Source organism: Panulirus ornatus, chromosome 32, assembly GCF_036320965.1.
Source record: "Panulirus ornatus isolate Po-2019 chromosome 32, ASM3632096v1, whole genome shotgun sequence".
Lineage (NCBI taxonomy): Eukaryota > Metazoa > Arthropoda > Malacostraca > Decapoda > Palinuridae > Panulirus > Panulirus ornatus.
The window spans coordinates 16,421,175-16,435,394 of record NC_092255.1 but is presented as its reverse complement, the minus strand read 5'-3'; the positions used below and the strand labels follow the sequence as shown (position 1 = coordinate 16,435,394).

General features: G+C 36.5%; 1 protein-coding gene across 2 annotated transcripts in view; it reads right to left on the bottom strand.

Moving 5' to 3' along the window:
* Window positions 1–212: 212 nt before the first annotated feature.
* LOC139759076 (uncharacterized) overlaps window positions 213–14,220 on the bottom strand; it is a 63,066-nt gene continuing 49,058 nt past the window's right edge. For both annotated transcript variants that reach the window (XM_071681017.1, XM_071681016.1), the window contains exons 17-23: window positions 12,751–12,950; window positions 11,988–12,135; window positions 9,904–10,013; window positions 6,251–6,452; window positions 5,852–6,041; window positions 5,394–5,556; window positions 213–2,459 (exon numbers count right to left, since the gene is read on the bottom strand). In XM_071681017.1, the coding sequence (XP_071537118.1) occupies window positions 870–2,459; window positions 5,394–5,556; window positions 5,852–6,041; window positions 6,251–6,452; window positions 9,904–10,013; window positions 11,988–12,135; window positions 12,751–12,950 (2,603 nt within the window). In that variant the 3' untranslated portion in view covers window positions 213–869. The remainder of the gene's footprint in view (window positions 2,460–5,393; window positions 5,557–5,851; window positions 6,042–6,250; window positions 6,453–9,903; window positions 10,014–11,987; window positions 12,136–12,750; window positions 12,951–14,220) is intronic.

The following is a 14,220-nucleotide window of genomic DNA, read 5'->3' as shown; positions in this document are numbered from 1 at the left end:
TAATAACTAAGGTACATCATATTTTTATGGGTGGTTTCACTTTCTTCTCACTTTAATGGTTTCACTGTAATAATGAAAAATAAGAGTTATGAATATTGTAACAGCTCTGCCAAAGGATCCTTTTGAAGAGTTTATTACCTCTGCTGTCAATACCATAAGGAACATGAAATCAATGTAACTTAATTTACGTGGACAGAACTTCTAATAAAAAATTTACAAAATACTATTTATTCAAACTGTAGCATATTATTCACAAAAACTAAAATCAAAATGACAGATGATGCTTCACACTATATTACTCATATTTGCCTTCCTGATGAAAAAGAATTTAGATTAGAATGAATGATAAACCTTTTCCTTACATTAAGTTTATATATCAAAATATAACGGCAATTAGTTTCTAACCAGCAAAGATTTTTCATAAAAATTTCAGGTATAAATGCCTTTTAACATAGATAAAACAATAAAGCTCTAAAATCAAATAATAAAATCAAGAGAAACAAACGACAAAACTGTCCACCTTAGCTACAGAGGCACTGATATGGACGAATCAATTATCTCTTTTTTCCAAAGGAAATTCACAGTAATGTCTAACCTACTGAGTCTGTCACTTGTAAAATTCAATCTAACGTGTTACTTGCACCTAATAATACATTCTATCATATTGAATTGACTCACTTTCTTTATTCTTACATTTAAGGGGCCTAATTTTGAGCTGCATAAGTAGACAGTACATACTCCACTTGTGTGGAACCTAAAAAAAGATGTGTAGTTTTCATGATATGTGTTTATGATATTGCCATTAGACTTCTTAAACAATATGTCTGGTAATAAATGATCACTAATTATGAAACAGCCCACTTTGAATATCAGTGTAAGGATACAGAACTAAAATGAGTGATTTCTTGAATTAAAGATAATATGCATTCAAGAGCCAGCAACTCTTGCTGGCGGCTTTCTTGGAAGGCATTTAGCAGTCTATCCTTTTCTTGTTTAAAATGACAGTGGTATTGCTTTATTAAGTCTATCATATTTCTTCTTTGTTGTTCTTCTGTTTTCCCATTGCTTTTTATTTCTCCTTCTTCACTACTAACTTTAGCAACATAACACTGGTCATATGTACTGTCTGTGGTATCATGTTTTTTACTACTAGGAAAATACTTTTTTGTGCTTTTCATCTGTGGAGAGAATAGTTCCAACTGTTTATGTGATGATTCATTTGTCCTCTTTTTCAGTGGTAATTGGACCAAATCTTTTTGTTTGCTTTTGATGTGCACTTTGGGGAAATCTTGCTTATTCTTATACACTCTTACATGTGAACTACATTCTGCATTCTTCATTTGTACTTGGGAAGATTCCCTTGGCCTTCTGACTGATGAACCTGAAGATTCTTGGATCCTTTTCTTTAAAGCTAGTTCTTGAGGTTCCAAAATACTGTTTCCTAAATGGCCCTTCAAAGTTTCCCCTGGCCTCTTTTTCAATGATAGTTTTGAAACTTCTCTTGACTTCTTTAATTGCAACTGAGACCCTCTTCTTAGTCTTTTTAATTTCATTCTTGAGGATTCCCTCTTTTTCAGCCAGAGCAGAGAGGATATTCTTTGGTGTGTTTTTACTCGTCTAGCTGATGATTTGCAAAGTTCCCTTTTCTGTTGATCCCGAGATGATTCTCTAAAACTCTGTTGTGCCTGCATAGTGGACTTTTCCTCATAGTTTTTTTGTGTAACCTTCCATTTGTTTTTCAGTTTTAACTCTGAGAGGCTGTTGGATGGTGCACTATTATTTTCTCTAGTCCTTAGTTTTGAGAAATTTAAACCAGTAGGGGCTACATAGGCAGGATACACCAGCATCCTGGGGATGTTGATGTATTTGACGTTAGCAGGTAATGAATGAGCGAGAGGATAGTGGAGCTTTATAATTTCATTTGGTTGGACTTCTTTTGCTATACATTCTACCACTTTGGAATTTTCTGCCTCAGTAACACTCAAAACTTCCACTCGTATCCTATTCTTTTCTGAAATGTGAGGGTATTGATAAGGGGATTTTCCTGGTTGGACTCTGAATTTCTGAAGCACTGTATTATCTGTCAGTTTAGAGATTTCATTTGATTTTTCATATTCCAGTGCACCATCATCTGTTTTTTTATATAAACTTTCTTGCTCACATAAAATATTTTTCTTTTCCTTTTGGTTCCAACTACTAGGCTGTTTCCTAAATAGTTCAGTCTGAAGCAAGTGAACAAGGTTTATCTGGTCGTTATACTGCTGGTAACCACCATGTCTTCTGACATTTGTCATGTATTGCCACTGCTTTTGACAAGATGATACATTTCTATCATATCCCTCAGTCTGCAGAGCTTCACTGATTGCTTTACCCACAGTCCTATCTTCTGAAGGATTTATCTCACATTCAACAGATGTCTTGACTAGTATATTCAGTTCTTCCATACTCCAGTCACTAACCTGATACATAAAAAAAAAACAACTATTTCACATAAATCTTTTTTTACTGGACTTTAAATGTTCCAAAAAAATTATCATGGCTAATGAAGGAACACAGAATACAAAGAACTGCACAAAATCTGAAGATGAGTGAAGAGTTAGGAGCTCTAGCCCATCTAATGGGAAACATCAAGTGCATATAGCTCAAATTAACTCATGCACAGCCTCAAACCATGTCCAGTGTGGTAAAGTGAAACTTGGACTTCATGCTGATTGGCCTTTACGAGTTCCAAAATACCAGTATGGTGAATGAAGGATAACCTTGGAATATAAAGAACTACAAGAAATCTAATGGTAGGCAAATGGTCTTAGGAACTCCATCCCAATGTACATGGAGAACATCAAGTGCAACTAATAACTCATTTTGTAAGATCAATCAGTCATTTCAAACTACTCATCTTTCATCATAAGTATCTCACTATCCATCTCAAGCTGCAAACTGAAATATGAAAGTAAAAATTACACTGCAAATAAAAGTACATGCCATTCAATAAAAAGATAAGGATATTAAGGATTCTTCCTGGAGAGAACTTTGAACATACAACTAAGGATGATGATCCAGAAAAGATCATTATGGTTGGTGGAATGAATGGATAGGTTGGTGACATAAGTATTAGAAGGACTGTTAAGTAGGTGACAGTAGTATTAGAAAGACTGAAGTAGGTGACTGGATCCATGTGAAAATGACAAAAAGGAAAGAATTTGTGAATGTATGGATTTATTGGTACCAGTCTTGCTTACATATTTTCATTACAGAGTTTTCCTTAAATATATGTGGCAAAGGTATAGAGATGACTAGGTAAACAAGAGTACGACTGATACATTATCAGCTAGAAAGAATGTGATTGGTAGGGTGCCTTATATAAGGTTTATCATTAAAGTACAGTAACATGCAACATTAGCCTTTCATTTAAGATGGTCTAAAACTTTTAATGTGGATGAAAAACATGACATTCTGAAAGATGAAAAACCATTTCTCTGAGAGAGCATTTGTTTTGTAGGGTTTAAAACAAATTTACTTCCCACAAAATGAGTGTATCCATGAAGATTCAAGCCCTCCATCCACCATTACACTATGTACAAACATACAGTAAGTTGCACAAAGGTGAGACAGGGGTGCAGCTAGCCACCACTATTCATTCACCAATAGCCAGCATCTGCACCTCAAACCTGTTAATACCAGGAATAAAGAAACAGTTTTCAAGAACAAAAGAGGGAAGGAAAACCAAATAGGGCTCATTCTATGGTGAAGAAACAATCTTTCATCCTTCAAAGCCTATGGATAAAAACCTATATGCATCCAAGAGCATACAGAACTTCACCCTTTGACTGTACAGTCCTAATATTCTCGAGAGAGCTAAACCATTTCTAATTAATCAAAATTAAATTCTTCATAAGAAGCAAGTTAGAATTGCTTACATAACTTTTTTTGCATCAATATAATAAGATGCAGAAAAGCTATCAAAACCAGTTTTTTTTTACCTGAATTATGAGTTGCACAAGAGAAATTTGAGAAAAACAATATCATGGCATTGGAAACCATGGTGTGGCAAGACCCAAATAAAGACACACAACCATCCAGTGTGGTCACCAGCAGATTACTGAGGTCTCCAGGTAGCTCCAGTGATTCAACCTTTGATTGAATTACCTTCTCTTACCAGCAAACATAACCTACAGTGTGCATGAAATTCAACTTGTGGCAGATAAACACTTGCCTTGGTTGAGGGCAGTAGCATCCAACTATATCTGCCTTAATCAAGGACAGCAACACTGAAAGGGTTGAACAGCCACAATTGTATAAAACCATATACTCCAAACACATATGTAAGCAAGATGAACTCCTTTAAATATAGATATAGTCACAAAATATCAAGGCCGTGAGCCAAATCTGGGTGGTAGCATAAGTGGCAATGCACAATAAGTTCTCAGTCAGTCATCCTCCAGCCATGCCAATAACAGCACATTTTCATGAGTTTTCTAGCAAGGAAACTGAGCAACTTGTAGCTAGATTTACAAGGAAGAAGACGAAAGAAATGCCCAACCCCCCCCCCCAAGTAGTCCATGTAATATACATAACGTCACACAGACAAATTACATTATCATTAACAGCTTTCCAATGTTTAACCGATGAACGTAACATGCCTCTGCAAATCCATGACAAGCACTCAACCCCGGATGACCACATCGCTCCAATCACATCTTTCTTGCCCCTTTATCCATGAGTTCAGCCCCGATCACACAAATCATTTTACAAACTCCATCTTGCACAAGTCAATTTGGGTGCACTCTCTCCCTTCTTCCCTACCTCCGCACCTAACCTCTTCGCAATCTTACCTCACTTTCCACCATAGGGCCCAAACCACATTCAAACATGAAACATCTTTCTCCTTCAACAGCCTTTTAAAATATTCACACATCTTACCCTGAACCACCTTACTCTCCCAGTCAAATCCTCACAACAACATTGTCTCTAAACAATTCAATTCTCAGCACATCCATTAGATCTCCTGGCAGGACAAGGCAGATGATCCTGAAATATACGTTGATGAATTGTCTTTAGATTGTGTGGAGAGTGGTTACATAGACAATGATTCATCTGGCATTGAAACTTGACCAAGGTGAAACAGAAAATGTTTCTAGCAAAAGTGAAGGCAGGGTTGTCAGTGTCCAACCGACATTAATAACACTGCATCTGATGTGGCTAGTAATTGTACACATCATTTTGCTGTTAAGAAAATATCATCAATGAAGTATACTGATTATAAAAAGAAAAAATATGGCAGAAATTTCTGCAAGGATACTGAAGTAAGGATGGGAAAAGAAATATGAAACAAGAATTAATGCTACTGATGATTAGATGTCAGTGGGGTAAAAAACAATCATAAATGTACATACCGATTGCCATCCAGGAAGAGGTACTGCATGAAAGCCATATGCCACTAATGGATTAGGATGGTTCTGCCACAGCCCATCAATGTCTGGACCAAATGGCCCCTCAGTACCCTTTTGGAAAGTCTCTCTTTGGGCACAGTGGAGCTGCACTAAGAGATGCCAAATTCTGCATTAAAGAAAAACAAAACCATATTTTTGTATTGAAATGCCAGAAATATTAAGTTCTATTTTTTCACAATGTAAAATTTCCTAATTATATATACAATAATGAATCTCATTACCCTACATAACTGAAGTTCATGGAAGCCTGAAAAACCCTACAAAGGCTTTTAAGATATCTATATGTGATACTGCTAAACAGTACCAGCTTTCCTGTTGAGAATACAGCAACAAAGGTGAAAATATAAACTCATATTACAAAGAATGTGTACTATGTAATTCCTCTGAGATGTGATACATACTGATATGGTGTGAAAGTAGGAGATAGAGGCTGGTACTGGCTATCAAGAGACTGGGCAAGTGCTAGTAGGAGGGGTTGACGAGGAACACTGTGACAGGCAAAATTCTTCATGTCCTTCAATCCAGCCAGCAACACCTCGATCACTTCCTGCTCATCAATATCCAAGTTTTTCTCTCTGCTTGTCTTTGGCTCTGTCCAATAGCATTATTCTAGTCATAACTTGGGTTGACAGAATCCATAAGTAGAATGCAAGTTAATATTTTCACATAATTTTTTTTCTTCCTATGATACTGTTTCCAATACAAGTTAATTTTCTTATTACTACCTTAAATTATTCTATATCTTAAGATATCTAAACTCATTACTCGTCTTTTCAATTGGCCTCCTCAGTTAGACTCACCAGAATGATATCGTGGAACATGATCCCTATACCCAAATAAGGAGTGGATCTTAAAATAGAAAGGTGGTCGCCGTCGTTCCCGAATGCTACATTTTTGGTTGTATGTGAATGCTCTTTGATACCCACTGTACAGCTGATGGAATTTATTGTAACAACATTTTGCTTCTCGGTGATATCCTCCAGCATTCATCATAAGACTTATCTGCAAAAAAACTATGGAAGTTAGTAACACGCAAAACTGTTTTATCAAGAAAGGTTTATTTCTACACTTATATGCAGACTCTGATGTTAAGAGTCTTGTAACATACTGTAATTATGGTAGCTTAGGTAAAGACTCAAGTGAAAGCCAAACTGCCAAAACAAAGTGCCTCTCTATCCATTCAAAATATGTAGCTAGTGAAATGTCACCAATGGGATGCTAAGAAACAAATGCTGAATCACAAAAAGACAGCATACAGGAAATTATGTCCTATTCCCTCAATTGTGAAGAAACAAAGTTCCAGGCTCCTTAGCAACTAGCTGTTATACCACCAAGTGGCCAAAATATAGATTCTTTACAAAAAATTCTTTCTTTTTCATTGAAAACACTCTTTTGTCAACACAGAGAAACCATGTTCTAATGGAATAATTAGGGAAAGCCAAATTTCATTATCATCCTGGTTTTCCCCAAGGACACAGGATTTCACAATTTAGTTTGCCACATTCCATTGTTACAACACTTATCTGCAATATCACTCCACCTCAAATTGGCAAAAAATACTAATCTACAATCCTATATTTATTTCAGAAAAAAAGGCCACATTACACATACACTACATGACCACATATGAAAGAATCAATGCATTTCATATATAAACAGAAAAAAAAATCCTATTGTTAAGTATATATCGAAACAAATTATTTCTCAATACCTTTTGACAAAAAAAACTGAACATTTCACAAAGGCACCAAATGGTCATATACAGAAAATCAACCAAGTTGATGAAAAACTAGAAAAAAAGATTGATAATCCTATGGCTAACACCTGAGTGATTCTAAAGTACACAATCAAAAGAAAAAAATCCCAATCAGTTACTTTCCTTTGGAAAAGTAAAAGCACATATTTGAAGCATCAAATGATCAGATGAGATAAATTAATGAATTTGGTAAAACAACTAAGGTATTAGTTAGAAGGCAACTGATACTAGCTGCCTGGGTTTCATGAGGGTTAGTGATAGCTGCTCAGTGAGTTAACACTTAAATGGTTGTTGAGATGCACTCCTCTGACCCAGGCAGATGTTTTTTCTTTTTGCTTCACTCACATGTGGACTGCTGGCATTCTGTCCACAAAAACATGATCTCTCCATGTCACACATGACACTTGACAACATTTACCTCACACAACTCATTCTTGCTAACTCTCGATTTTTTTGAGGCAAGTGCTGTGCACTAGCCTTGCCTTTTGGCAAAATGGTAGGAAAAATAGATAGAAATAGTAAGCAGGAACATTAAACTGGGCATTAGGTCAAAACATTAGGTTTACGTAGCAGGTACGAGCATTAGTTAGAAGTAGTGGGTTGGGACATTAGGCAGGAACATTAGATAGACACATTCAATGAATTTCATGTAAAAAAAAAAAGGGAAAACTGATATTCCAATGAATAATACCACAAGAATACTTATGTACACTATTCAAAAAACAGATCCAAATTTCTCCATCTATCTCGACCAAAACATTTAAAGGACATCACACAGGCACCAAACAACCATAGAAGAAAATTCCAAATTCAGCGAGTTTGATGAAAAACAACTGATAAAAAAAATTATTCCAAATTTTTTTTCTTTGTGTCAACTCTAACAAAACTTATAATCATGACAACAAACACCCTCTTCATTGTCCATATAAAAAAAGGAAGATATCTGACATTTCTCTACAACTTACATTAATGATGAATTACTCTAAATGTCAAAGGTTGGTCTTGTATGGCATTGGCATCCAACTCTGGGACAAATTGATCCTAGTGTGCCACAAGATGAATCTTAAGGTAATATGCTCTGTCTTACTTTATCCCCTGTACTGAGACAGTTCTTCTCTAACCCTCCTCTTAAGGTCTGTGGTACGATCTGACCCTTGAGAGAAATAAATGTTAAGAAGAGTGATAAATTGTGTTTGCAGGACATCATCCTTAGAGAAAGTTTTCATTTTTCAAAAATTACATTTCTCTACAAGGTCACATTACACAAAGAGCTTTCAGAGCATGCCAACATGAAGAAGGAGAGTTAGACAAACTCTCTCAAACGAAAAAAATAAGTAAAAACTGATACCTTAGAAGGTATTTTGAGGCACAGTAGGGTCTATCTGCCTTAAAGGTGGCAATCCCAGTCCCATATGAGGTCAGCCTTCAACATCCAAGGTAAGGTATTGCTACAGCACTTAGTGAAAATTTTTCCAGGTTGTTGTGTCCAGCCCTATTTTTCCCCTGCACTCTGAAAAAGTTTTCTCTTAACAAAGTACGGCCACTAATGGGCTGACTTCTATGTTCCAAGTTATAAGAGATGGGTCAGCACCAATGGCCAGCAGATTGCTGAATGGTTGGTGTGCACAACCAGACCAAGCCAGCAAGGTGGTTAGCAAGGGGTCAGAGGCATTCACCTCATACCAGGAATCATAGAGAGTCTCTCAACATTCACAGGACATCGCCCAGGAGAGAGACAGTTTTTTATTCTTCAAAACTTGTATTTTTGACCTCATATCGTTACTCAGTATGATTTATAGCAACAATGATGGATGAGTATAATCTGATTAAAACATGAGACAAGACTGTTATATTTCCATGGCTAATTAATAATTGTTCTATGATTATAGAGTTATAATGGAAGTCAAAAAAAGTAACAGAGTAATGTTATACAACAATGGAACAGTGCAAGATGGAGATACCACTGAAAAAGAAAATCTGTAAATACACAGTAGAAAAGGTTGAATATTTAGGTAACAAAGCAAAATGGTGGTATAAAAAGGGAGATTTACAAAATGAAACATGCTAAGATGGTGAAAACTGGAGAGTGCTTAAGATTCCAAATGCCTATCAAAATACTTAAAACAAAAAAATGGATGTTGAAATATTGGGGAAGTGCTGAAAGGTAGGCAAGTGGCATGAATTCATAAAAGTTCTAAAACGATAGTCAAATCTGAAGGTTTGCATATCAAACACTTCTTTCCTGAAGAAAAAGCTCAGCCATGTATTTTGAACTACAGCAAAAGCATGCACCAACGAAATGTAAGGCAGAGAAAAATCGTGAAGATGAATTTTCTGGGATACACTTCTGATTTAAAGCATACCAACAAGTGTTACCAACAAGTGTAAGACAATATAGGAGAGGAAGGAATGAAAAATGGGAATGGAAAGGTCAGGTGATGAATAGATGACAAATAACAGTGTATGATCTGGTGATGGCATACAGAATAAATGGACCAAGAAAACTATGGTTCAAGGATGTAGGGTTGGTGCAAACATAAAAGAGTGTAAGTGCAAGTGCAGCTGTTCAAAGTCAGAATGCATGGGATAATTTGCCAGATAATGGATGTAAAAGCAACTAGATACAAGAAGATAGACTGATGGAAGTAATTAAGAGAACATGCAAATTACTCTTTTAATAGAATATAAAGCACATACCAGCTGCCAATCCATCTTCAGCTCTCCTGACCACAGCTCTCTAACAGTGAAGAGCAACTCTAATGTTTCATCTTGACTCCAGCCACCAGCTTCACCTGCCCACCATGCATCTGAGGAGCAAAATACTAAGCCATTTTGTTTGCATGTCAAAAATATCCAAGCTAAATGGCATCACAAAAAAGGGAAATGTGTTAAGTAACAATGCCTGTAAAATCACACCATATCCAAGAAGATTAAATAAACTAGATATGGAACCAAATACTGGAAAGAAAACAAAAATCACAGCAATTCAAGCATACTATTCTCTTAGTACTATAGTGATGACTGATATATCACCTTTTTCAAGCACCCAAATCCTTCTCAAAGTTTTTAAAGTTACATCAAATGTAATCATAAGGCTTACTTCCGAAGGTACAAAATATAAGCCATAAACGTTCTATCAGTAATAACACCTGGACAGCCACTGATGGATGCTAAACTATGAGAGTAAGGTGGCTGCTTTCTCCTCAGTTGTAAGGCTAACAAATCAACCTACAGTACTCAGGTTCCACACTGAACAAGCCAAAACTAATGAACTAAATTTTAAAGAAACGAATGTAGCTCGCATCCAACATCCAAGAAGTGTTATGCTATGCTCATATAACTATGAAACTGGCTCTTCAGTTCCACTATGTCCAGCACAGATCCTACACACGAAGAAAAACATGTCTCAAAACCAAAACAGATTTACTATAAGGACTCAGCTTCATGATCTGTGTGTGAAAAGGACTTGGGAGTTGATATCATCCTTAACCTGTCAGTAAGAGTCCCACAATAGGAGAACAGTTATGGATAAAAACAGTCTTCTGGCAAATATCAGAATAACTTTAGAAACACTGAAATACTGAAAAGGAAATATTTAGCAAGTTGTTGATATCCTACATACAGTAAAGCCAAAACTAGAATATGCATCTCAAGTTCTTTTACTGCACCTAAAAAGGACAAAGAGCAAACAGAGAAGGTCCAGAGGAGAGAAAATGATGTTACCAGAATCAATAAAGCTGAGTTAAGGCGAAAGACCAGATGCTTTAAATATGCTTAACTTAGAAGACAGAAGAGCGAGGGTGACCTAATCACAAGGGTGAGAGCAACTAGAGGACACAGTATGAAATTAAACAAGAAATTTGTTGTAAAATATTTAAACACATACTTTTATCACATGAGTATAAAACAAGACAGCATTCATAAATTTAAGAAGTTGTATCATTGTGGACATTGTTCAAGAGATGGGGCTTTAAGAGTGTAAAAACTCCTTTCATCTCCTACAAATCAAGCATACATACATCACTCTTCCTAGGAGCACAATCAAATTTTATCATTTGGTAAAAATCACATTCCACATTCCACTTACTCACTTGAACGTACATCACTTGTTGACAAGTTCCAGCTCTGGTTAAATACATGGCTTATGAAATTCCACCAAAGCAAATGTAAAGATACAAAGATGGGACAGAAGTAAATAAGGCTAAGTAATGACTATCGTCTTGTAGGTAGACAAAGTAAATATGTGTATATATGAAAATATCCTTTGGGATGATACAGTACTAAATCTATCTTAAGTTGCAGGCAACAAAGATTATAACTGAAGTATAGGAAGAAAGCTACATGGAAAGGATAGCATCCATGGACTTGCTCTTATTGCATAAGAGATTGGGACACATGGTCTCAAGCAATTTCTATGTTCCTATATTAATGTGACAATGATGACACAGCAATTTTTTGAAACAGGAAGTGATTAATTAGAAGACTCAGTATGAAACTAAGCAGAAGTCTATTCAGAAAAGATCTGAAAAAAACATTTATGTACCAAGAGAGAAATAGAGAGATGAATACAAGCATCTCAATGAAAAAAAATCTAAGGCAGAGTAATTAAAACTAAGAAAAAATGTATGACGGAAGGTAAAGGCTAAGAGGTGCAGCCCTAAGAAAGTAAAACTCCCTCCTTGTAAACACAAACAATCCATAAACACCTTGCTTATAGGATATGGTACAGTCTACACTAGCCATTTCAGTCAACTTGAGGTAAACTTAACAGGTGCACCAACCTCGAGTATCCCATTCAGCATCATGGGACCCTAAAGGCTCTAGGACGGTGTGTAGAAGGTCTTGAACTTTTTGATTTTTGCACCATATTGATGAAGCTGTAGTTGTGACACCTTTGGATAACTTCAGCCTTGCATAATCATGACACATCTGTAGATATAAAACTTTCATATCAAGACATATTTTCAAAAATATTTGATATTTAAATAACCTAAACTTAGTCTTTCCAAACCTGGACTTAACTCCTATCCCTGGCTAGAGAGTTGAAAAAAATATAAAAACACAAGATTACTATGTGTCTTCTAAGCAGTACTGAAATACAATAAAAAGTTTGCTCTGAGCTTGTGAAGAGGATGCTTGAGCAAAACCCTTTGTTTTTCCTAAAAGTGCTTTCTAATTTAGTCAGTAAGGTAAGATTAACAATGCCATAATCATATTACATACATGTAAAAATTGATAATTTTAATGTTTTGGAAAGATGCATGGATGATTCCACTCAAAAGTACCAGTTACCTAAGCCCTCAGTACTCCAGAGTACTTGTCTTCTAAAGACAAGTGCAGAGACTCTTTTCTCTCTGAAATCTTCACATGGCCCAATTTTCCCAAAGTCACACACCTCTGTGATGAAAAGCAGCTCCTATGCTCTCTGTTCAAAACACCTGGCAGCTGATCTGACTAACAAAAGACATTTGAGAGAAAGGCTTTAAATAAAGAATACTTCTCGAGTTGTGCACCCTATGGTAACACTATACAAGAATTACTTACGCTGACGAAGAATGTCTGGCATGCATTAGGGCATTTCCTGAAGCGTCGACTCAGTTTGTATGCCACCTCATTCCACAGAGGTTGATCAGCAGCTCTACTGTCTGTTAACTCAGCATCATCATGACACAACAGCTGCCATTCCTTCACAGCATTCAGCATGATGCATATATTGTCATTTGTCCACTGTATTGAAGCAGATTCTAAACAAAAGAAATATGAATCATACCATCAATAAAATCAATCAAAACTGTAGAGTGCTTTTTGTACAGTTACAAACAAGACATCCAACAACTGTCAATAAATAAATAAAATGTTCAGTCATAATGTACCTGTACTTTGAATTATGATTGATATTCTGTATTCTCTGTTCATATAATTGGATTAATCCACATGAAGTTTGTGACATTAAATGTATATTACAGAGCAAAACATTCTTCCCATATTCCTGCACTTCAGCTACAAGCGTATATGATAAAGTTCTATCATTCAAAGGTGTATGATCAGACTTCTGTATACCATACACTTTTCTTGCATATGTAAGCAGAGCTTCTGTAAATATCTTCCAATTCTCACCAACTACCTAACTTCAATCACTCTGACTATCCAATCACTCTGACTATCCATGCTATACTCAATCTCTTCTTATAACTCTCTGCACAAGTCTCTTTTCCAAGCTCAATCATTTTCACTAACTTTTTTTTTTTTTTTTTTTTGCTTTGTCGCTGTCTCCCGCGTTTGCGAGGTAGCGCAAGGAAACAGACGAAAGAAATGGCCCAACCCACCCCCATACACATGCCTTGATTCAATCCACTGACAGCATGTCAACCCCGGTATACCACATCGCTCCAATTCACTCTATTCTTTGCCCTCCTTTCACCCTCCTGCATGTTCAGGCCCCGATCACACAAAATCTTTTTCACTCCATCTTTCCACCTCCAATTTGGTCTCCCTCTTCTCCTCGTTCCCTCCACCTCCGACACATATATCCTCTTGGTCAACCTTTCCTCACTCATTCTCTCCATGTGACCAAACCATTTCAAAACACCCTCTTCTGCTCTCTCAACCACGCTCTTTTTATTTCCACACATCTCTCTTACCCTTACGTTACTTACTCGATCAAACCACCTCACACCACACATTGTCCTCAAACATCTCATTTCCAGCACACCCATCCTCCTGCGCACAACTCTATCCATAGTCCACGCCTCGCAACCATACAACATTGTTGGAACCACTATTCCTTCAAACATACCCATTTTTGCTTTCCGAGATAATGTTCTCGACTTCCACACATTCTTCAAGGCTCCCAGAATTTTCACCCCCTCCCCCACCCTATGATCCACTTCCGCTTCCATGGTTCCATCCGCTGCCAGATCCACTCCCAGATATCTAAAACACTTCACTTCCTCCAGTTTTTCTCCATTCAAACTCACCTCCCAACTGAATTGACCCTCAACCCGACTGTACCTA